This window comes from Ascaphus truei, chromosome 2, assembly GCF_040206685.1.
Source record: "Ascaphus truei isolate aAscTru1 chromosome 2, aAscTru1.hap1, whole genome shotgun sequence".
NCBI lineage: Eukaryota > Metazoa > Chordata > Amphibia > Anura > Ascaphidae > Ascaphus > Ascaphus truei.
The window spans coordinates 346,115,114-346,135,912 of NC_134484.1; the positions used below are offsets into that span (position 1 = coordinate 346,115,114).

Below are 20,799 nucleotides of genomic sequence, written 5' to 3' on the forward strand. Positions count from 1 at the left end.
TATCATGCAGCTTGTCTTATGTGTCAAGGTTGCCTATGTATTATGTTTGAGCAAATAGAGAATGGTTGATGATGCACACCAAATAAAGAATAAATGTGGGATAATTACCGGTGCTCCTGGGTCTGATAGAAGCCTGCAGCAAATCCAACACTGCAAGAAGAGAGGCTACGCAAGGCACAACGGGTTTGAAAAGAATCTAATTTATTTCAAAAAGAAACACAACGTTTCGACCTAATGGCCTTTTTCAAGTGAGGTAGAATGGCGTTGTGTTTCTTTTTGGCTCAATAAATTAGATTATTTTCAAATCCGTTGTGCCTTGCGTAGCCTCTCTTCTTATGTTGGAGCAAAACCAGAGCATGCTAACCCTGCACCTATGCATCAAAGTATTTTGCTCCAATCTGACCCTGTCTGCCCTAGCTGGCACCTTGGGGAGTGTCAATAGGAGCAGTTACATGGTGCGTAGCTTATGAGATGTACAGTATCAGTCTGCGTCTCTGTGCCATTCTTTTTTGTCAAATTGCTCTATGTTGAGACAGAGCCCTACAATTGTATCAATAAAAACCTGCTCAACCCCTTTAATAGTCAAAAGTCCCACAATACATTTAAGCAACCGACTTACAGTATGAACAGAAAATGACAGATGGCCAAAACAATTCTTCAACTTAGATAAATATGCGTGGTTGAAATACTAATATCTGTATTCCAGAATTCTTTCTATGCTTGGAATTTGTATATAGTTTGTAGTGGGTGAATACTGTTTGAACCCTAGAATCGGCTCCTTCGGCAAATCACATTTCTCCCTGTGCCCCTGGCACCAAAATTACTGTAGGATGTTCAAAAAAGACATGGCATTAACAAATGCAACATACATTGATGCATATATTATAGTGCAAGTCTAAATTAAAATGACTGAGATATCAGTATTCTCTTCTTGGGTCTTTGGAGACTAACACCGGATGGCTGAAGTGTATTTATACTCCTTGCTAACACTGTTGTTTAATAGCACAAACCTCACTGCTACTGTGCCATCATCCATGCAACAAAAGAATGGGGGGTTGGGGGGGGGGAGGTGAACAGGTTTGCGCTGTAGCATAAAAAGTAGATGCCAGATGGATTCGCTATGAATTTCAAAGCACTTCAGTGCAGGTCTTTTAACTTAGGCTGGCTAGACCTTAAATACTCAGTATCATATTTACCAAGAAGTTACAAACCGTAAAACACCATGATTACGCTGTAAGGAGCCTTATGGCTTAGCACTGCTTAGTAAATATATCCCTAAAGCTCCAGAAGAGGGCTCTGTGACAAAAGTCATGGAGCCTCTGTTGCGTCAGCCTCACATTTTCTACAGTGTATGTCACGTTGTGACTCTGCTCTGGAAACGGGAGCAGCCCTGTACCATCTTCATTACTAACGCTTACATGTTCATATAGCTTCTTCCCAAAGGTCTTTCGCTGGGCAGCTCTCGCGCACATTAACTGCAGGGCACTTTCAGCTGCGCCTATTGTCCTCATGCAGTGATGTATACGGCCAGGACCCAGACGTCCCTGAGCAATCTCAAAACCTCTTCCCTCCCCTGAGAAAGAAACAAAATATATGCAAACATTTAAAAATAAATAAACCTTTTATATGTTGTTTTGCTAGTGTGATTACAATTCTGCTGCAGTATCCCATAAATAACAGCAAAGAGCAATAGGTCACTGTATGCTGCACTCTCATGTACAGTAATATGACGTAATGAAATTAGTTAATAATTAACTTTTATTGGATATATATTAAACTAGTGTCAGCATTTTTAATAAAAACAGTAATGTAATGTATGTAATGTCGTGTCAAATTCATAATGGAAGAGTATAGCCAGTAACGAATATTAACGGGTCATTTTCATCTTTACGGCATATACTAGAAAATTAGGCCCAAGTCCAATCATTTTAGTACGGTTAATCAGCATGATATTACAATTATTAGGGCTGAAAGTAATAACATCACCCTTGGCCTCTACTGTACAGCACTGAAGTGGTTACATTAGTGATACATAATACTCATTTTAAAAGCAAGCACCGTGAGTGTTCCCCGTATGGAAATATTTCACAAGCCTTTCTATTTTAATAAAAAAAGATTCATGCATTTCGTGCTGTAATGTGATTGTATTTTTGACATATTGTACTTGGAGTGTTATATTATATCACAGTCGGTGTATTTATTTTTGGTTGGCGCCAGGTTTATTTGTTTTATATAGTTACATAGTAGATGAGGTTGAAAAAAGACTTCCGGCCATCAAGTTCAACCTATGCTAAATTTAGACAACAGATAGTTTATCATATATCTATACTTATTGATCCAGATGAAGGCAAACAAAACCCCAGAGTCACATCATCCAATGATATCTCATAAGGGGAAAAATAAATTCCTTCCTGACTCCAAGAATTGGCAATCGGATTAATCCTTGGATCAGCATTCTTCCCATGTATACTTATTAGGTATATCCCTGTATACCTTTCCTATCTAAAAAGATGTCCAACCTTTTTTTGAACAAATCTATTGTATCTGCCATGGTAATTCCACATTTTAACTGCCCTTACTGTAAAGAACCCTTTCCTTTGTTGCTGGTGAAATCTCCTTTCCTCCAACCTTAAGGGATGCCCCAGAGTCCTTTGTACTGCCCTTGGATGAATAATTCTTTTGAAAGCTCCTTGTATTGTCCCCGAATATATTTGTATTGTTTCTGTCCGCATTAGACAGTAGTTTACCAAGTCAGCCTTTCGTTTTTCTATAAGGTTATTGTTTATCACTATTACTTGATAATCACTATTAGTTTATAAGCTTTAGCGCTGTAGTCACAATATATTTTTCACCTGGAGTGTTATATTAAATACAGACATTTCTTCTCAAAGAATGAAGGGAGTAAGGGCCCTTAAGATGTACCGGTTGGAACTCCTGAGTGCTGCACTAGGACTGTAGGTGCCTCTGGGCGTAAAGATCTTCTCTGCTACTCTGACGTTTTGCATGACCAGGGAGGCTGCGAGGAAGCGCCCCTTTTACCATTACCCACACAAACACATACAAATAACGACAGACTCGGCCTGGAACCGTCGTGGCCAGGAGCAGAGTGACCGCACTCGCTCCTGGCTATGATTTTTACCCTCCCGTAGCTCCTCCCCTTACCGCCCGCGTCAGCGGCCAATCAGCTGGAAGGGAGGCCTGGCCCCCTAATCATGGCAGTCCGTCGCCTAGGCGCCTAGAAGGGCTATTCACGTATTGCTTATCTGTATTTGCTGGGTCACGTAAGAAAGCAAAATATATATATATACATATATATATACATATATATATATATATATACATATGTATGTATGTATATATATATATATATATACACATATATATACACACAGGTATATATATATATATATATATATATATATATATATATATATATATATATATATATATATTCTTCTCATCTCGTCAAAGACATGTACTGCTGCCGTACATTGTCCCCCTTTTTATTTCCGTAAATACTTCATTTTTTGTCGCTGGTGGTTTAAGTGATTTTTCCTTCTTTTTTTTTTCCATTGCAAACGTTATCTTCCGTCACCAGTACATGCTGCCAGCCTCGTCTTGTTGCTGTGCTCAGCATCTTGATAGCTGCAGATAAGTATTGTCGTTTTGCTGATCACATTAATTCATCACAGATCCTTGATGAAAAAAAGAAAAACCGGCGCCAAAAAAGTACAAAAATCAAACCGAGTGGGTATAGGATCCAAATGGCAAGTCCTTGAGATGATGTATTAAGATGATTCTCACCTCGACGGGATATATGTGGAAAAAAAGAAGAAGAGAAGAAAACAATAATGGTGCAGTAAATAAACACTGGGGGGGATGTGTGGACCAAGACTAACAACAAAATACATACAAGACATACAAACGTAAAACACTAGCACAGGTATATATTTAATAAAAAGCAAATTTATTGGGGTGTGAAAGGTGCATAAACCGCATCCGGAGGGGTAAAATTACAACCCTACTCACAAGATGCTGGATAAGTCAAGGCAACGGACTGGATGCATGCAGCTGGGCTCTCAAGATGGCGACCGGAGCTCCCTGCTTGGCGTCCACACGTGACCAGGATGGAAGGCAGATGACTCAGATGACGGGGCCTCTAGGCGGACGTGACGTCTCTTCCGCTGTAGTCCCACCACGAGCTCCGATCCTCCTCAGCAACCGCGATATCACCGTGACCGGGTTGGAGCACTTTATAAACTGCAGATTTCTCCTTATAGGACTGCAGACTTCACCACGCTAAAAACACTCTAAGAACTCGAAACTTCCCGATGCGTTTCGTACGCATGCGCGTACTTCTTCAAGGGATGTGCCTTTTATGTTAGACTAAACTACTTTGTTGTCATTATTTAAACTTTATTTAGACACATTCTAGTTTTTTTTTTTTTTTTTCTCTTTGTAATACTGAAAGTGTTTGATTAGTAGTCCTCTCTTTATATTTTTGATACATATATATTTTCATAGGCTGTCTTTAGTATTTTTATGTTTTTAAGTTAGTGTGTCTTGTTGTTTAATCAATAAAATCTTGTTCATTTTTTCTGAATTGGCGGAGCATCTGTTTCTTTTTAACCATCTTTATCTTATAGATTAGTTTAGGTGTAATTTAGAGTGCTACTAAGGGGATTGTCTATGTTCTTTTCATCTGTGTGTCTTATATATATATATATATATATATATATATATATATATATATATATATATATATATATATATATATATATATATATATATATATATATATGAGCTAGCAAACAGAAAAAATCAGCGCCTCAAAGAGCATATATGCAATGATAAAATATTATATATAGTATAAATTAATATCAGTGCCTGCGTGTAAATTGTGATATATACTAATTTGTAAATATATATTCATTTAAATACTTAGACAACGCAATCTATAATATGCAAAAAGTGAATGAACATATTTTAAAATATAAAAAATTTTAAACATAAAAATATAAAAATAAAATGAAGAAGTGAAAAACCAGTCCTTAAAGATGAAGTCCGTCAAAGATGTTTAGGCTTGAATACAGGGGGTCTCCGGCTGCTCTCGAAAGGATGAACCACATCCTATAGAATCTGTAGAGGAGAGAGAAAAGAGAGCGCACGCCCCATAGTGTATAACTGTATATTTAATAAAGGAAATGGAGGGGGGAGGGGGGGGGAAGAATCGCACTCACAAGGATAAAAAGGTTAAAAGCGTGTCGTGAATAAATCACCACCATCCGGCTCTTTGCTTGTCTTTACTTGTCTCTGATGTCGCTATCTGGATACAGACGATCCGTGGTCATCAGGATGTTAACTCAAGCGTGGAGCAAGGGAACCGGCATAAATGGAGTCCTCTGAAGATCTCTCAGCTGCGTGGCCTGTGAATGTTACACACACGAACCGGCCTGTTCATGCGCAACGTGATGACGCAATGTCCGTGACGTGATGCGTGATGACGCTCCCTGACGCGTTTCGTCACTCTCGGGCGACATTTTCAAAGGGTGGTAGGGAAGGGGCTGGGCTCATGCAATATTTATACAGATTGTTGTCCTGACAGCCCGTAAAACACAGCTGAACGAGATTGCTAAAACGAAGGCTTAATCAACAGTAGAAAACCACATTGCGAACATATATATACAAAATGGATATTATAAATAAAAGATATATACAGTATATTGAAACATATAATTGAAGAGTATGTGTATTGTTTTGTAAGTCTTATAGGAAGATGAATCTTAAATAACGGTATTGATTGATTGGATAGATCAGAATTCATTGACACCACAAGAAATTATTATATTAAATGTGTGTAAATTATTTCTTAACAGTTACATTTATAAATGAATTGTGTGTATGAAAAATTGTATATAAAAGATAGCAATAGTGGTTTCCAAGAGCGGATGTGATAATACATATTATCTATGCTAAAAGTTATAACAAAAATCCAGTATTTAACAACATAATAATAATACCCAATGATCATGATATATCTAATTTCTATATACTCTTTAAAACAAATTAACACATATACTCCATTCAACTAACATAAATTACAAAACATATACTATTGACTAAATGACATTAATTATAATTCTAATTGTGAAACAAGGAGATAAATGGAGAGGTAGATGGATCAATTCTATCTAATCAAATGTTAGAATATACTCACTAGATTTAACCTATTTCAAGTCTGGTTTCATCTGTATATATGTATATAAGTACCTTAAGTCTTCAAGAAGAGAGGGAGATATTATTTAGTGTAGATATATTATAAAAGTGCATAATATTTGTAATATATTAATGTGTTAAATATATAGTGTACTAAATGTGAAGTTAAATGTATAAGTGAATAAATAAAATAACATTTGTTCCCTTCTTGACTAGTGACTAATTATAATAGTGATGTACTAGGTGATGCATATTAACATCATAATATTAAATCTGTGGAGTTGTGAAAAACATGTGAATGTGTGTGAATAGGAAGAAAAAAGAGAAAAAAATTTTTATATGAAAAATGTATAAAAAATGTATTATATATATATATATATATATATATATATATATATATATATATATATATATATATATATATATATACTGCTGCGGCACAGTTTATTCGAGCATTTGCCCGTTCTGTGCCGCAGCAGTAGCCTGGCGCGCGCCCGAGTGTGACGGGCGCGCGCCGAAGCAGCGGAAGAGCGCCCTCCGATCGGGGCGCTCTCCCTCCCGCTGCCGGGTCCGCCGGGTCCCCCGGAACCCCCTGCCGCCGTCCCGCAGATCGCGGGACACCAGGGCTCCCTCGGGGAGCCCTGGACGCGCGTGCAGGGGGCGGCCACTAGCAAGCCGGGAAATCTCCCGGCTTGCGGATCTGGCCGCACTGCGATAAAGTGTGTCGCCAGTGTATATAAAAGGGGACTCATATAAAGGATTTTTTATATATATACAATTTTATATGTATATATGAAAAAGAGGGGATATAATTGGTCCTATGGATTAATAAATCAACACAGTGTGTGACATATGATAACTATACATGGATATATTTTAAGCTGTATTGAGTGCCAGCGACCAAGTGCAGGAAAAGGGTCTAGGAGAGACCAGGACAAATAGATGACAGAGGACTACAGAGGAACTCAGAGACCAGGGAGGGCTCCCCCCAAAAGTCGAAGGGCTCAGACCAGTGTGCTTACATCAGAAATTTCTCCTAGTGTTCTAGGAGGCGATAGATTCAAGACCCTCTGTAGACGGGAAACATTTTGGATCCACCAGTTGGGCACCCTGAGCCCTGGTGGACTAAATGAATGTCTTGATGTAAGCACACTGGTCTGAACCCTTCGACTTTTGGTGGGAGCCCTCCCTGGTCTCTGAGTTCCTCCGTAGTCCTCTGTCATCTATTTGTCCTGGTCTCTCCTAGACCCTTTTCCTGCACTTGGTCACTGGCACTCAATACAGCTTAAAATATATCCATGTATAGTTATCATATGTCACACACTGTGTTGATTTATTAATCCATAGGACCAATTATATCCCCTCTTTTTCATATATACATATAAAATTGTATATATGTAAAAAATCCTTTATATGAGTCCCCTTTTATATATATATATATATATATATATATATATATAATACATTTTTTATACATTTTTTATACATTTTTCATATAAATTTTTTTCTCTCTTTTTTCTTCCTATTCACACACATTCACATGTTTTTCACAACTCCACAGATTTAATATTATGATGTTAATATGCATCACCTAGTACATCATTATTATAATTAGTCACTAGTCAAGAAGGGAACAAATGTTATTTTATTTATTCACTTATACATTTAACTTCACATTTAGTACACTATATATTTAACACATTAATATATTACAAATATTATGCACTTTTATAATATATCTACACTAAATAATATCTCCCTCTCTTCTTGAAGACTTAAGGTACTTATATACATATATACAGATGAAACCAGACTTGAAATAGGTTAAATCTAGTGAGTATATTCTAACATTTGATTAGATAGAATTGATCAATCTACCTCTCCATTTATCTCCTTGTTTCACAATTAGAATTATAATTAATGTCATTTAGTCAATAGTATATGTTTTGTAATTTATGTTAGTTGAATGGAGTATATGTGTTAATTTGTTTTAAAGAGTATATAGAAATTAGATATATCATGATCATTGGGTATTATTATTATGTTGTTAAATACTGGATTTTTGTTATAACTTTTAGCATAGATAATATGAATTATCACATCCGCTCTTGGAAACCACTATTGCTATCTTTTATATACAATTTTTCATACACACAATTCATTTATAAATGTAACTGTTAAGAAATAATTTACACACATTTAATATAATAATTTCTTGTGGTGTCATAGAATTCTGATCTATCCAATCAATCAATACCGTTATTTAAGATTCATCTTCCTATAAGACTTACAAAACAATACACACACTCTTCAATTATATGTTTCAATATATATATCTTTTATTTATAATATCCATTTTGTATATATATGTTCGCAATGTGGTTTTCTACTGTTGATTAAGCCTTCGTTTTAGCAATCTCGTTCAGCTGTGTTTTACGGGCTGTCAGGACAACAATCTGTATAAATATTGCATGAGCCCAGCCCCTTCCCTACCACCCTTTGAAAAAGTCGCCCGAGAGTGACGAAACGCGTCAGGGAGCGTCATCACGCATCACGTCACGGACATTGCGTCATCACGTTGCGCATGAACAGGCCGGTTCGTGTGTGTAACATTCACAGGCCACGCAGCTGAGAGATCTTCAGAGGACTCCATTTATGCCGGTTCCCTTGCTCCACGCTTGAGTTAACATCCTGATGACCACGGATCGTCTGTATCCAGATAGCGACATCAGAGACAAGTAAAGACAAGCAAAGAGCCGGATGGTGGTGATTTATTCACGACACGCTTTTAACCTTTTTATCCTTGTGAGTGCGATTCTTCCCCCCCCCCTCCCCCCTCCATTTCCTTTATTAAATATACAGTTATACACTATGGGGCGTGCGCTCTCTTTTCTCTCTCCATATATATATATATATATATATATATATATATATATATATATATATATATATATATATATATATATATATATATATATATAATAGATCATTCATGTGTATTGACATTTGTATCTTAGATTGTTCATGCGATTAGATATATGATATGTCTTCTGTATTGTTCAACATAAATGTCGATTATTTATTATGATATTGAACATCAGGACATTTATATGGGGGCAACCGGTATCGTAGTAGTGTTGCTGGGTTACGACTTACTGTTTATTTATGGTACCCTATCAATACTAAGCTATTTATTTATATGTGCTAGTTAGCATGTCTGGATATTCCCCTTGAAAAAAAGTCGCACGTTCGTGACGAAACGCGTCGGGTCTCGTGGGACGGAGTATTGATCTGCTGCATTTAAAACATGTGGAGAGATTGGAACAAACAATTTATCCTGGACATTGTACCTGGAGACTCGCATTCATACGCTGAGGTTCATTTGGACCACTGTGTGTTTCAGAGTGCAGATCTAGCATCTCTGAGGGATCCTGCTATTCTATGCAGTACATTAACTAGCTCCCTTCCGTTTATCTGTAGACTGGTAACCCACTAAGAATGATCTCTGAATGGTGTAATGGTCTTTAATCTTGTGCGTGGATTTTTTACTGTTCGCATTTTTGTAACAATTTTACACGATGGAGCGTGCGCTTTTTTCCCTTTTAGATTTTATATATATATATATATATATATATATATATATATATATATATATATATATATATATAGCAACTGTAAATATTACTGTATGTTCATTTGCATGTCTTAGACAGGTCTGCAACCCTGTCTTTCCCCATTGTCACCCAGCATACAGTGCTTCCACTGCAGCAAGGGATTCTGGGAAATGACATGCAAATGAGCACTCAGTGCCACCTTTTGTCTCAAGCTCGTATTACACAAGCCAATCCTCAAGCCAATGCATGCTGTTTTAAACACAGCTTTTAGACAGAGGCTGGGATGAGATGCAAAGCCATTAGACCCACTCACATACATGTTTCAACCTTGATGGGTATCATCAGTGTGAGGCTGGTCTTAATGGCTAGCAGGTTTGAGACTAGACTAGGTAATCACCACTGTCATTAAGGTTATGGTGGGTAAAAAAAGTGACAAAAACCCTCCACAGTAAAGCATAAAGCAACTGTAAATATTACTGTATGTTCATTTGCATGTCTTAGACAGGTCTGCAACCCTGTCTTTCCCCATTGTCACCCAGCATACAGCGCTTCCACTGCAGCAAGGGATTCTGGGAAATGACATGCAAATGAGCACTCAGTGCCACCTTATATATATATCATAACATACACACAAACACCTTTACCTTCTGTGTGTTTATCTGCTATTCAAATTAAATTAGAGTTTAACTATGGTATAGTGGCACATGAAGGCACGGGCAGAAGTAGAGAACAGTAGGACCCTCCTGCCAACAAATTTCTGACTCCACTGTCCTCTCCACGCCCCCTCCTCCATAGCACAACGCTGCAGAGCGTTATATTCTGCAGCCCAATTCTTCCTTGCTTAGCAGTAATTAACAGCAAAATTAAGACATTAAGAATATGAAAAGAAAGTCAGTGAGATTCGGGCATGGGCCCCTTTAAGCCAGGGATGCCCGTGTCTTGCAGTGGCTGCAACAAATATAGTTCTATGTCTGCATGCTGGGTTTGTTAGGGCCCTTGTAGTACAGATGTAGCAAAAATCACTGTCTCCGGAGCCGTGGCTGAAAAACCAAAAAGCAGCGGCTTTGGAGATAGAGCCGGCCATGGCTTTCTGCAGGGGGTCCATGCTTAAAAAAAAAAACCCCTTCTCCGACACCGGGACAGTCGCAGTTGCATTCCCGCTGCTTGCCCTGCTGCCGGAGACACGTTGTCTGGCTATATCTGTAGATTGTCTAGCACTACTTATTTAGTTTATCCCAGTAGATACAATGCAACAATTAAAGCCATCACAGGAGTTACTGGTTTTAATACTATCTCCGTATTTTAGTGTTCTTTGAAAGATCAGAAATGTTATTTAGGATGTAATGTAGCTGGACATCAAATATGTTTTGGTGCAATTTACTCTGATATAGATCAGCACAATATAAACTAAGTCTATGTTATGACTTCACTTTTGTTTGGGGTTTAGGGGGGCGGGCACAACAGGACGGCTGCTTTAAGCATAGTTGGGCCATGCTGATTTTATGCTGGGTTTATCAGTATGAGCACCTGGTTTAAAAATAATGATTCTGATTTTGTACAAGTGTGTACTGATTGAAACTTACCCAGTATTAAATTAGAAAGAGGAACTCGTACATTATTAAAGTGCACTTCAAAATGTCCTCCGTGGTGGGTATCTAAAAACATAAACACATATACAGTCATATGTATGTTCATTAACAAAATACAATATGCGATATCCATATAAAGCAGTGTTTTGGAAAATCTGCAGGTTTTAATAGCCAATTAAGAGTATGTAGAAATTCCCATATCGATGAACCTTTCCATTCATTGACGCAATATTTAAAACGAGTTCCAATAAAGTAAAATCATTCATCCAAACAACAACACTGCTCAGCTCTAACACATTGACAACCATTTGTTGTATACATTGAAGAAATATTAACAGCTTAGCAAATATTAACCCAAAAGCCAAATTGTCACAAAAGAAATAGCAAATGTCACAGGATACATTTTTTGTTAACGGCTCACACCTGAGGAATGGATGACGTAGTCATTGGCAAGTTGAAGTGATTAAGGCCGAGTTATAAATCCATTTTTATGGGTTTTAGAGAAAATAACAATAACAGCCAATGAGTGTTTCCAAAAAAAATAAATGCTTTTAAATGATTAATCCCAATTAAAAACTTAAGAATTTCACAGTGATCAGCATGAGAAAGGGGAAGAGCATGAGAAAGGAGAAGAGCATGAGAAGGGGGAAGATTTTATACTTATTGCACCTTGGATCTTACAATAGACTAGTGTTTTTAGACATCATTTTTTAAATGTTTATGCTACAGTATGTTAATGTTGCAAAAAATTAATGGAACACAACATTAAAAAGAGTTTTTTTTTAAAGAGATAAAAAGTAGCTACTACACAGAAAATGTAGTGGCATTTAGCAGTGCTACATACCATCATACTTCAACCTCCTGCATGTAGGAAGGACCTGGTTGAAAAATGTTAAAAACAACTGTGAAGGAACATATTCTATTCCCACTGTCCGTCTACTTGTACAGTATGAAAGGGTTGTATTTCTCCTCTATGATCAAGATATAACAATGTATCTACAGTTGAGAGAAAAATTCACTTGCCTTCATATCCGAACACTTTCAGTGCCCTCACAATATCCACTCCTTTTGTCTCCATGGGTACAATAATCATACTGTGCTGCTTGTACCTGCAGGGAATAAAAAGAAAGAGCTCAGAGGCTACAGTATCTATATAAACACCCTGGTGTGCTCAATTTAGCAGTGTAACAACCTAGTTTGGTGGCTGTGTCCAAGGATTATTATTTATTTTATTTACAAAAATGCAATTAATATTACATATCTTATCTTTCAGGCTTATCAAGCAGCAATCGTGCTCCTTATCCAACATGTGGGGCAAGGATACACATATTGAACGAATAAATAGGTCTTTGCCCCTTTGTGAACGGTAACACGGTAACAGTATCATAGAGAGGAGTTTCCCGTTTCCATTGTTCCATCCAACAATGCTGTCCTCAATTTGTCACCAAACCGCGACCGCAAGTTTATCATTGTGTAGTTCTTCATACCTGGAAGAGGAAGAGTTTTCCATTTTCCCCATTACTATAGCCACTTTACAATTTGAATTCCCAGCGCCTGCAGCGAAAACAGTAAATACAGTAACAAATTGTAATAAAGCAACATCAAATGGCATACAAACTGGTTAAAGGACAAACAAGACCTGCCCATCACATGTACAAGAAAAAGCTTTATTGATGTAAGATTTCCAAATACTGTATTCAGAATCATGTTCTGTATATTTTAAAGCAGTTTTACACACTTTTTAAAACTTAGCAAAAACATATAATTACAGTAAACCTAAAAATATGTTTGCAAACTGTAAGAGACGCACAAAATGAAATCTAAAAGAAAAACACTGCGGTTTTAGTCTCTTTGCAAGAAGAAACAAGTTAAATTTCAAATATATTTTTAGGATGGTATCAAAGAATATGAAGTGCACCTAGCTTCATCACCAATCCTAAATGCATTATGCTTCTAGCTCTTATTGGTTTGCAAACAAACCTGTCCTATTTCCCCATTGGTATCTGTGGGTGTTCTCTCCAGCAGCGAGAAATTGAATACTGTACAGTACGTTTGTGATGTTCCGAGAAGGAGGTGGGAACACCAGGACAGTAAAGCACTCTAATGCAGGGGGCTCAACTCCAGTCCTCTAGTCCCCCCCCCAAACAGGTCAGGCTTTCCAGATATTCCAGCTTCTGTACAGGTTGCTCAATGAGAGGCTCAGTTGAAGACTGAGCCTCTGATTGAGCCACCTATGCTGAAGCCGGGAATGATTAAAGCAGCTGTGCTGAAACTGGGATATCCTGAAAACCTGACCTGTTGGGAGGGCGGAAGACAGAGGCTTGAGAACTGGAGTTGAGCACCCCTGCTCTAGAGGACTAAATCAAACTCACTAATGACGTCCTACCTGGAAGTGATGGTCAGCACAGAATAGCGGCAGTGAGGGTTAGTTATGCCGCTATGGCAAGGAACAGCACAGTTATTGTAGCTTACTTTAGTATCGCGATTCAATCCTGCTGCTTTAGACATTCTGGTAAAGAATATGTATTAGTAGGCAAGTGGCTGGGATGTATTTGACCCCTAATATTGGTATCTGCCTATCAATCATGGTCAATTATTTCAGTCCATCACCCTGGTAATTACAGCTTTATTTATGCAGTACCAAGCTCTATCAGATGATACTAATCAGAGTTACATACTGTACCTAGTTCAGAGGGTGATTGTTCCTTTCATGGCACCTTGCTTCATAAGCCTAATTAGGTTACAACAAGCCTTTGGCTGGGACCATGCTGCGGCAAACCGCGCTGAGGCATCCGCACGCAGCGTGATCAGATTGCCTTAATGCAGTGATCGCGCCCATACAGCGCACAAAAGCAGGAGGGGGCGCGCGTTGCGCGAGAAATCAGTTGAAACTGATTTCTCGGCATGACAGACAGTTTACATGAGCAGTTCTCCCAATGAGGGCGAACCAGCTCCATGATGTCACTGGCACGCCCCCCCCTACCTCCCCCGACGTCTACCATGGCCAAAAAAAACACCTGCTTCATGCGGGTGATGTCATGCCGCGCACGCCTCTGCACGGGCTAATGCACTATGGACCTGGCCTTACCACTGCTCCAAGCATAGAGATTTGCCACATTGGGTATTGCCAACAGTTGGCTACAGTGTACTAACACAGATTCATCAGCCACCCTGCAAACCCTAGTCGCACAATATAATATTCTATATTCTATGCTGACACCTACTGTAACCTTCCGTGTTTTTAACTTTTTTACTTTATTTCTACATGTGTGCATTACTGTACCTCACTGATTTTTATATAATTTGCCATCCTATTTTAACTATATATAATAAAGCTTATGTTCTAATAAACCCAGGTGTGCACCAACAACGCAATTCTTCTGAGATGATTTGCGATTCTCATCACAGACTCTCCTTACTTTGCTTGTAATATAGTGGTTGTGATAAGACACAGCCAGGACACTATTGTGAGCTTAGTGTCCTAGTGACCTATTTACCAATAGGTGCACTACTGCTTATTACCCTAAGCAGTGCCTACTTTGACTGAGATCTCCAGTGTAATTCATTTGTATTATTCGATGCATCTATTAGATTGTAGTCATTCATCTGAGCCTTTATTTTACCCCAATATAATAATAAAGATTTATTTTTTAATCACTACTACCTACCATCCAACACTGTTGGGAATTGAGTGCTTCACACACTAAGGTCTCTCTCTTTTCTTTGGGTTCATGTTTTGCTACTTCCCTTTGAAGCACCCCCCAGAACGACAATCCTATTTTGGCTGTAGCGAGGGCCCCCTTCCCCCTGGTCACTAAGTGCACTTTACACACACGCACTAAAATACAGTTTATATCAATTCCATCTGCATGTGATTAACTAGTTCTTTGTTGATTCATTGTACTGTACACGGAAACCTTTAGGAGGGCAAAATGATAGTTCACAGAACGTTTGAAACCTCTCAGGTTTTTGTCTATGTTCTGTTCTTTGTTTTAATAAACATACAATAGGTATAATAGATGTCATAGTGTTTATTATGCAATATGGTGGTATCAGGTGTCCTGTCACAGTCAGGCAATATCACAATTAGGCCTGTCGGGGTTATATGATGGTACAGAGTAGCACAGATTTTTTTTTAACCTGCTTTTATGTCTTTCTACAATCTCTATTTGTATTTCATTTGTCTTCTTTATATTCAGCCTCAGCTGAAATAGGAGCTCAATTTCAATTCGGTTTTAGCCCTCGAACAGAAGTTGTGAAATAATTATAAGGCAGCAGGGTTATTAATAATGCAATAATGTTTTACCACCTCATTAACTTCTGAATTAGAAAGGGCTCGAGCAGAAAAATATATAGGACACCTTGGTCTAGATAGAGGATGTCAATTACAGCAATTGATGTGAATATTTGCACACTGGTGGGTACATCAGCCTATGCGCCCGTGAATCGTCTATCCTTTCAAAAATGATTATTTACAGTTACAGCTTATTTCCATATTCCCAGATCTGTGTTGGAAAACAATACAGACACACGGATTATAAACCACCCTAGCTAAAGTTCATGTGAAATGAAATATTACTAGTCTTTCCACTGAACCATCCCAACCTTTTAACATTTGTACTTGACTGGATGCAAAGCGAATACAAACAGGATGTCACTGTAGTTTTCTGAACTTCTGGTAATTTATCTCGACAGTAATTTATAGGAAAGTAACAAGCAGCAGGAAGCACTTACGCCCATAGATAAAAAAATAAATATTTTATACAGAAATATGGATAAATCAAACCTAACCTCTCTGTTGCTAGACAGACCATCAACACATTATTCAGTACTCTGCACTTAACCGGCAGAGAAGGGGAGGCCTGAAAGCTATATACTGTACATTAGGCAGAATCGCAATGCTAGATTAGTGATGGCACAATTTTGCCAAGATAAACGGCCTCTCTTTGGCAAACTATTACTGTAATAAAGAACATTTAGCTTGTTACTAAAATTTTTGCTTCACAAAATTGCATAGATGTGGTCAAATGTGATTTATACCAGTGGATGTAATATAAAGGTGTGTGAGTGAGTATGTGTGCGCGTGTGTGTGTGTGTGTGTGTGTGTAATATAAAAGGTGTGTGGGTGTGTGTGTTTGCCATTTTTATTTTCTCCACTTGTGTAGCTGTGACTCCAAAGCAGTTATGGTCCTATTGCAGCTGTTCACATTTGTATCACAACAGAGCGCTGCATAACCCAATATGAGAATCAACTAAAATTCTTGTTTTATATACTGAAATATAATATAGCACACAAAAATTATCCAAGGGGATAAGAAAGATTCCTCTTTTTGCACTCAATATTATATTATTTTAACAGATATCGGACAAAGTTGTCCTAGCAAAAAACAAGTGTGCTATTATTGCCTTAAGGGCTATCTGATCGGTATACCCAGTTAAAAACAATTACGGACTCGACGTATGACGCGTTTCACGTGTTTGCCACGCTTCTTCAGATGGGAGGAGACTGAAGAAGCGTGGTAAACACGCGAAACGCGTCATATGTCGAGTCCGACGTCATAGGGGCGACACCTCAGTCTCGTGGAATACGGCCAGTATACTGATGCTAGAGCGTTACACTCTCCACTCATAACAAATGGCTATTTGGTGATCTGTATCTCGAATACACAAGACAGACACCAATAATATCCTGCTATTTGTTTGTTTTTTGGTCCATCGTGACCCTAGAGTGGCTTTTGCAAACTTACCTGGTTTTATTATAATGCAATCAAGGTCCGCCGAGACCAAATATGTGTGTGTGTCTTTGGATATGTTTACACCACCCCATAAATATACCTTAGGGGTTTCATTTTGTTAGACATACACACTTTATACTCTTATCACTGTACTACTATCTCTGGTCTTCGTGAGATATCTAGCTACCTATTATGAATACATTTTTCCTATGATTATTTGATCGTATGTGGGTATACCCTATTACAGGGATTCAATGTAAATATATTTAATTGTATCCTTATTTTGTGATTCCACCTTACCTCTATCGGATATATAGCTACTTATATGTGGAATCAACTACACATATTAACCAAGGAGGGATTTGAACACTTTGTATGTGACCACTATATCTCTTTCCCCAACCTACGATCATAACATAGATTTGAGTGACCATTGATGTGCATATATTTAACCAAAAGGTTTTTGCAACACAAGGCAATTATCTACTGCCCACTGAGTCGTTATACACTTATTTCATATATATGTATTATTAAAATTATACTGAGCTGTCGGAGTGGTTTCAATAAAATTACAGACACACATATTAATGTGACCATTAGTCTGTAAATACAAAATATAGAGTCTCAAAACCACTCTACCCCTATGGAGTATTATTTAAACATTTATAACTGTAAATATTTCACTAAGTCACAGATTACTTTTGATGTAATAAAATTTTATTATTTTTGTTTTTAACTGGGTATACCGATCAGCTAGCCCTTAAGGCAATAATAGCACACTTGTTTTTTGCTAGGACAATTTTGTCTGATATCTGTTAAAATAATATATTATTGAGTGCAAAAAGAGGAATCTTTCTTATCCCCTTGGATAATTTTTGTGTGCTTCCAATTTATCCTCATGCACCTTATTATTATTACATATACATTTGCATTAAATAATATATCAGGATGAGCGGTTTTAAAACAATTTCTTTGAAATATAATATAGCAGCACTGACCAACCAACATGTAATAGTCCGAAGACTCGAATAGACTAAACATCTTATCTAAAGGTTAAAGTTTACTTTTGCATTGTTTTTTTAACTTTTGTTGACATTTCATGCTTAAACAGAACTTCTGTACCCCACAGATAGCATCAATTTATTTACGCTCAAGCAGCAGACAGTTTGTAAGCCAACTGGAATGTGTGACTTCCTGGAAGATGGAACACAGAGAGAACTATCATTTCCGACTCTTCTATTCAAAAGCCTTTGACTAAAAATTGGATGCAATTGCAGAACCTCCCTGCGAATTGGACTTCCCAAGTCAAGGTCTGACTTCTACTGCCTCTCTCATATAACAATGTTACAGCACGCCCACTGTGAGTAATAGGAGTACTTTAAGTTAATTGATGGTTTCCGTCCAGAACCATCCTTTATTTAGGTAACAGGAAAGAAAACATGCAGTTGGAGAGAAAACACGAAACACAATTTCTAGATACAAAGACTTAATGGGCCTACTTACTTGTAATCAGTAAATACCATTAACCCACAGCAGTTGGAAAGTATGGATTAACAACTACATTTACTTCAGTAAATTATAGGAGCTCAGATTTCATCGGATGCTGAATATAAATAAGACAGATGAAAGACAAATAAACCTCGTTTGTGTACAAATCAGAGAAGTTTGTTATGCACTAAAAAGAAAACCCCTACTTTTTTAAACACAATAAAACCAGCTCCCACTTTTCATCTACACAAACAGAAACAAAGAAGTATAAAATAATCTGTCTTTATTTATACACTCTGTAGGGTCAAGAGATTTTGTCATTTTTTACGCATCGTATAATTGTGTGTCTGGTTTGAAGTCAAAGTTCACAGTGGACAAACCTGCAACCAAGCTCAAATGATAAGTAAAAAAGGACAAAACTGCACTCTTTGGGTGGGTGCTCTGATCCTGAACTTCCTTTACCTAAACTCATTGTTGACAATCTAGCACCCTGACATAAAGAGATTGTAGTCCAGTGCTGGTTCTCCAGTTTTACTCTTTGCATTGAAATGTATGTTGGATTATTGAGACACATAATCCACTGGATTACAGTAATAAAAATTTTAAAAAAAATACTTCATCAAGGTCTAGTGATGATGGAGTCAGATTAGCAATACCTACCTGTACAAGCTCTGTAATAGAGGTGACTGAAGATAAGGGATAATCCCTAGTAAAAAATATATATAAAGAATATAAATACCTGAAAATTATGCCTTGTATCATATTTTAGAGATTGATACAGTCTTTGTAAACATGTGTGAGAGGTGAAATTACACACAAAACCGCTTTCTGCGGGAATATGCATACATATGTCATTCCGGTGGTTACTGTAAAGTATTACTGTATTATAAAACCTATAATTAACACACATGTTTTATATGAGTTATTAACCCAAAGATAAATGTGTGCGCTCTAAATTATATTCTAAAATCAAAAATACATATCTTACACCATGCACAATACTCATTAACGGAAGCTCTAGAAGAAACCTTTGTGACTTTTAAATTATTATTATTATTTTTTTAAAGAAAGAAATATTTAAGACTACAGTGCCAGTTCTTTGGGCCAAACATTCCAAAACCAATAAAATAAAAAAGGTATACAATTCTGAATTTGAATATTCTTCTGTGAATCCGTGCGGCAATCAAAACAACTCTCTCATGCAACAGGAAGGAGGGCGCAGGAATAATGCACTTAGGGCCATGTCCACTTAGCTCTGTTAAGCTAGTTAACATCACGTTAACCTAACGTTCATTCCTGTTTTTGACTGGATAGTGTTGGATTACCTAAACCAGCAGTGCGCAAACTCCCTGCGCCCCTCCCTGATCCCTCCTCGGTCACGCCCCCCCTTGCGTGTAATGATGCGTCAAATGACGCTGCGGGGTAATGTGACGTCATGTCACGTGACCCACTGCGGCATTTGATGCATGTGACGTCAAGTCACATGGCCCCGCGGTGTCATTTGATGCTGCGTTGCCATGGCGATGCGTCAAACAGCAGGCTGAAAGAAGGTATGTGAAGAGTTGCAGGAGCCTTCACGCGATCTCCCAGCATTAAATTAAATGCCTGGGGGAAGAGCGCGGGGGCCTCTGCAACTGCCCGCACCCCCCCCAGAAGAATCTCACACCGCTGACCTAAACAAACGTTAGTATTAATTATGGTATATGCAACATGAGGTGTTCCCCCTAAAATGGCCTATCCACAAAAGGTTTGTTAAGGTCAATGCAGGGATTTACTCAAACCTAAAAGGTGGCGTTCCTCTCATGCAGACGCTAGGAGAAGGGGATGGTTAAAGAGAGAGAGAGAGAAAGGGTTAAAAGAGAGAGAGAAGGAAAGCAACATTTTGTATTAAAGCAGCAAAATCTTATGTTTTTTATTTTAATAAATCAGTTCTGTAGTATTAGATAACAGGGGCTGTTTTTTCTTTTTTCTTTTGTTTTTATTCAACTCTTAATGCCATTTTTTAATGAATGTTTTTAATATACTGAACATCCTTTGATTTCTGTCCCAGGTTTTATCCCACGTCCCCAGCAAGATCTAAGCAACCCTTTCCTGTATGTGGTAATTTGTTGCCAATGTTCCCAGCAGTTTGAGCTGTAAACTGTAACAATAGCCAAT

The 20,799-nt window shown here is 37.8% G+C and overlaps 1 protein-coding gene across 3 annotated transcripts in view; it reads right to left on the bottom strand.

Annotated features, from left to right (window-relative positions):
* ACAD11 (acyl-CoA dehydrogenase family member 11) overlaps positions 1-20,799 on the bottom strand; it is a 91,459-nt gene that overhangs the window by 10,242 nt on the left and 60,418 nt on the right. For all 3 annotated transcript variants that reach the window (XM_075586775.1, XM_075586776.1, XM_075586774.1), the window contains 4 exons: positions 12,907-12,973; positions 12,443-12,528; positions 11,414-11,485; positions 1,419-1,573 (listed from right to left, as the gene is read on the bottom strand). In XM_075586775.1, the coding sequence (XP_075442890.1) occupies positions 1,419-1,573; positions 11,414-11,485; positions 12,443-12,528; positions 12,907-12,973 (380 nt within the window). The remainder of the gene's footprint in view (positions 1-1,418; positions 1,574-11,413; positions 11,486-12,442; positions 12,529-12,906; positions 12,974-20,799) is intronic.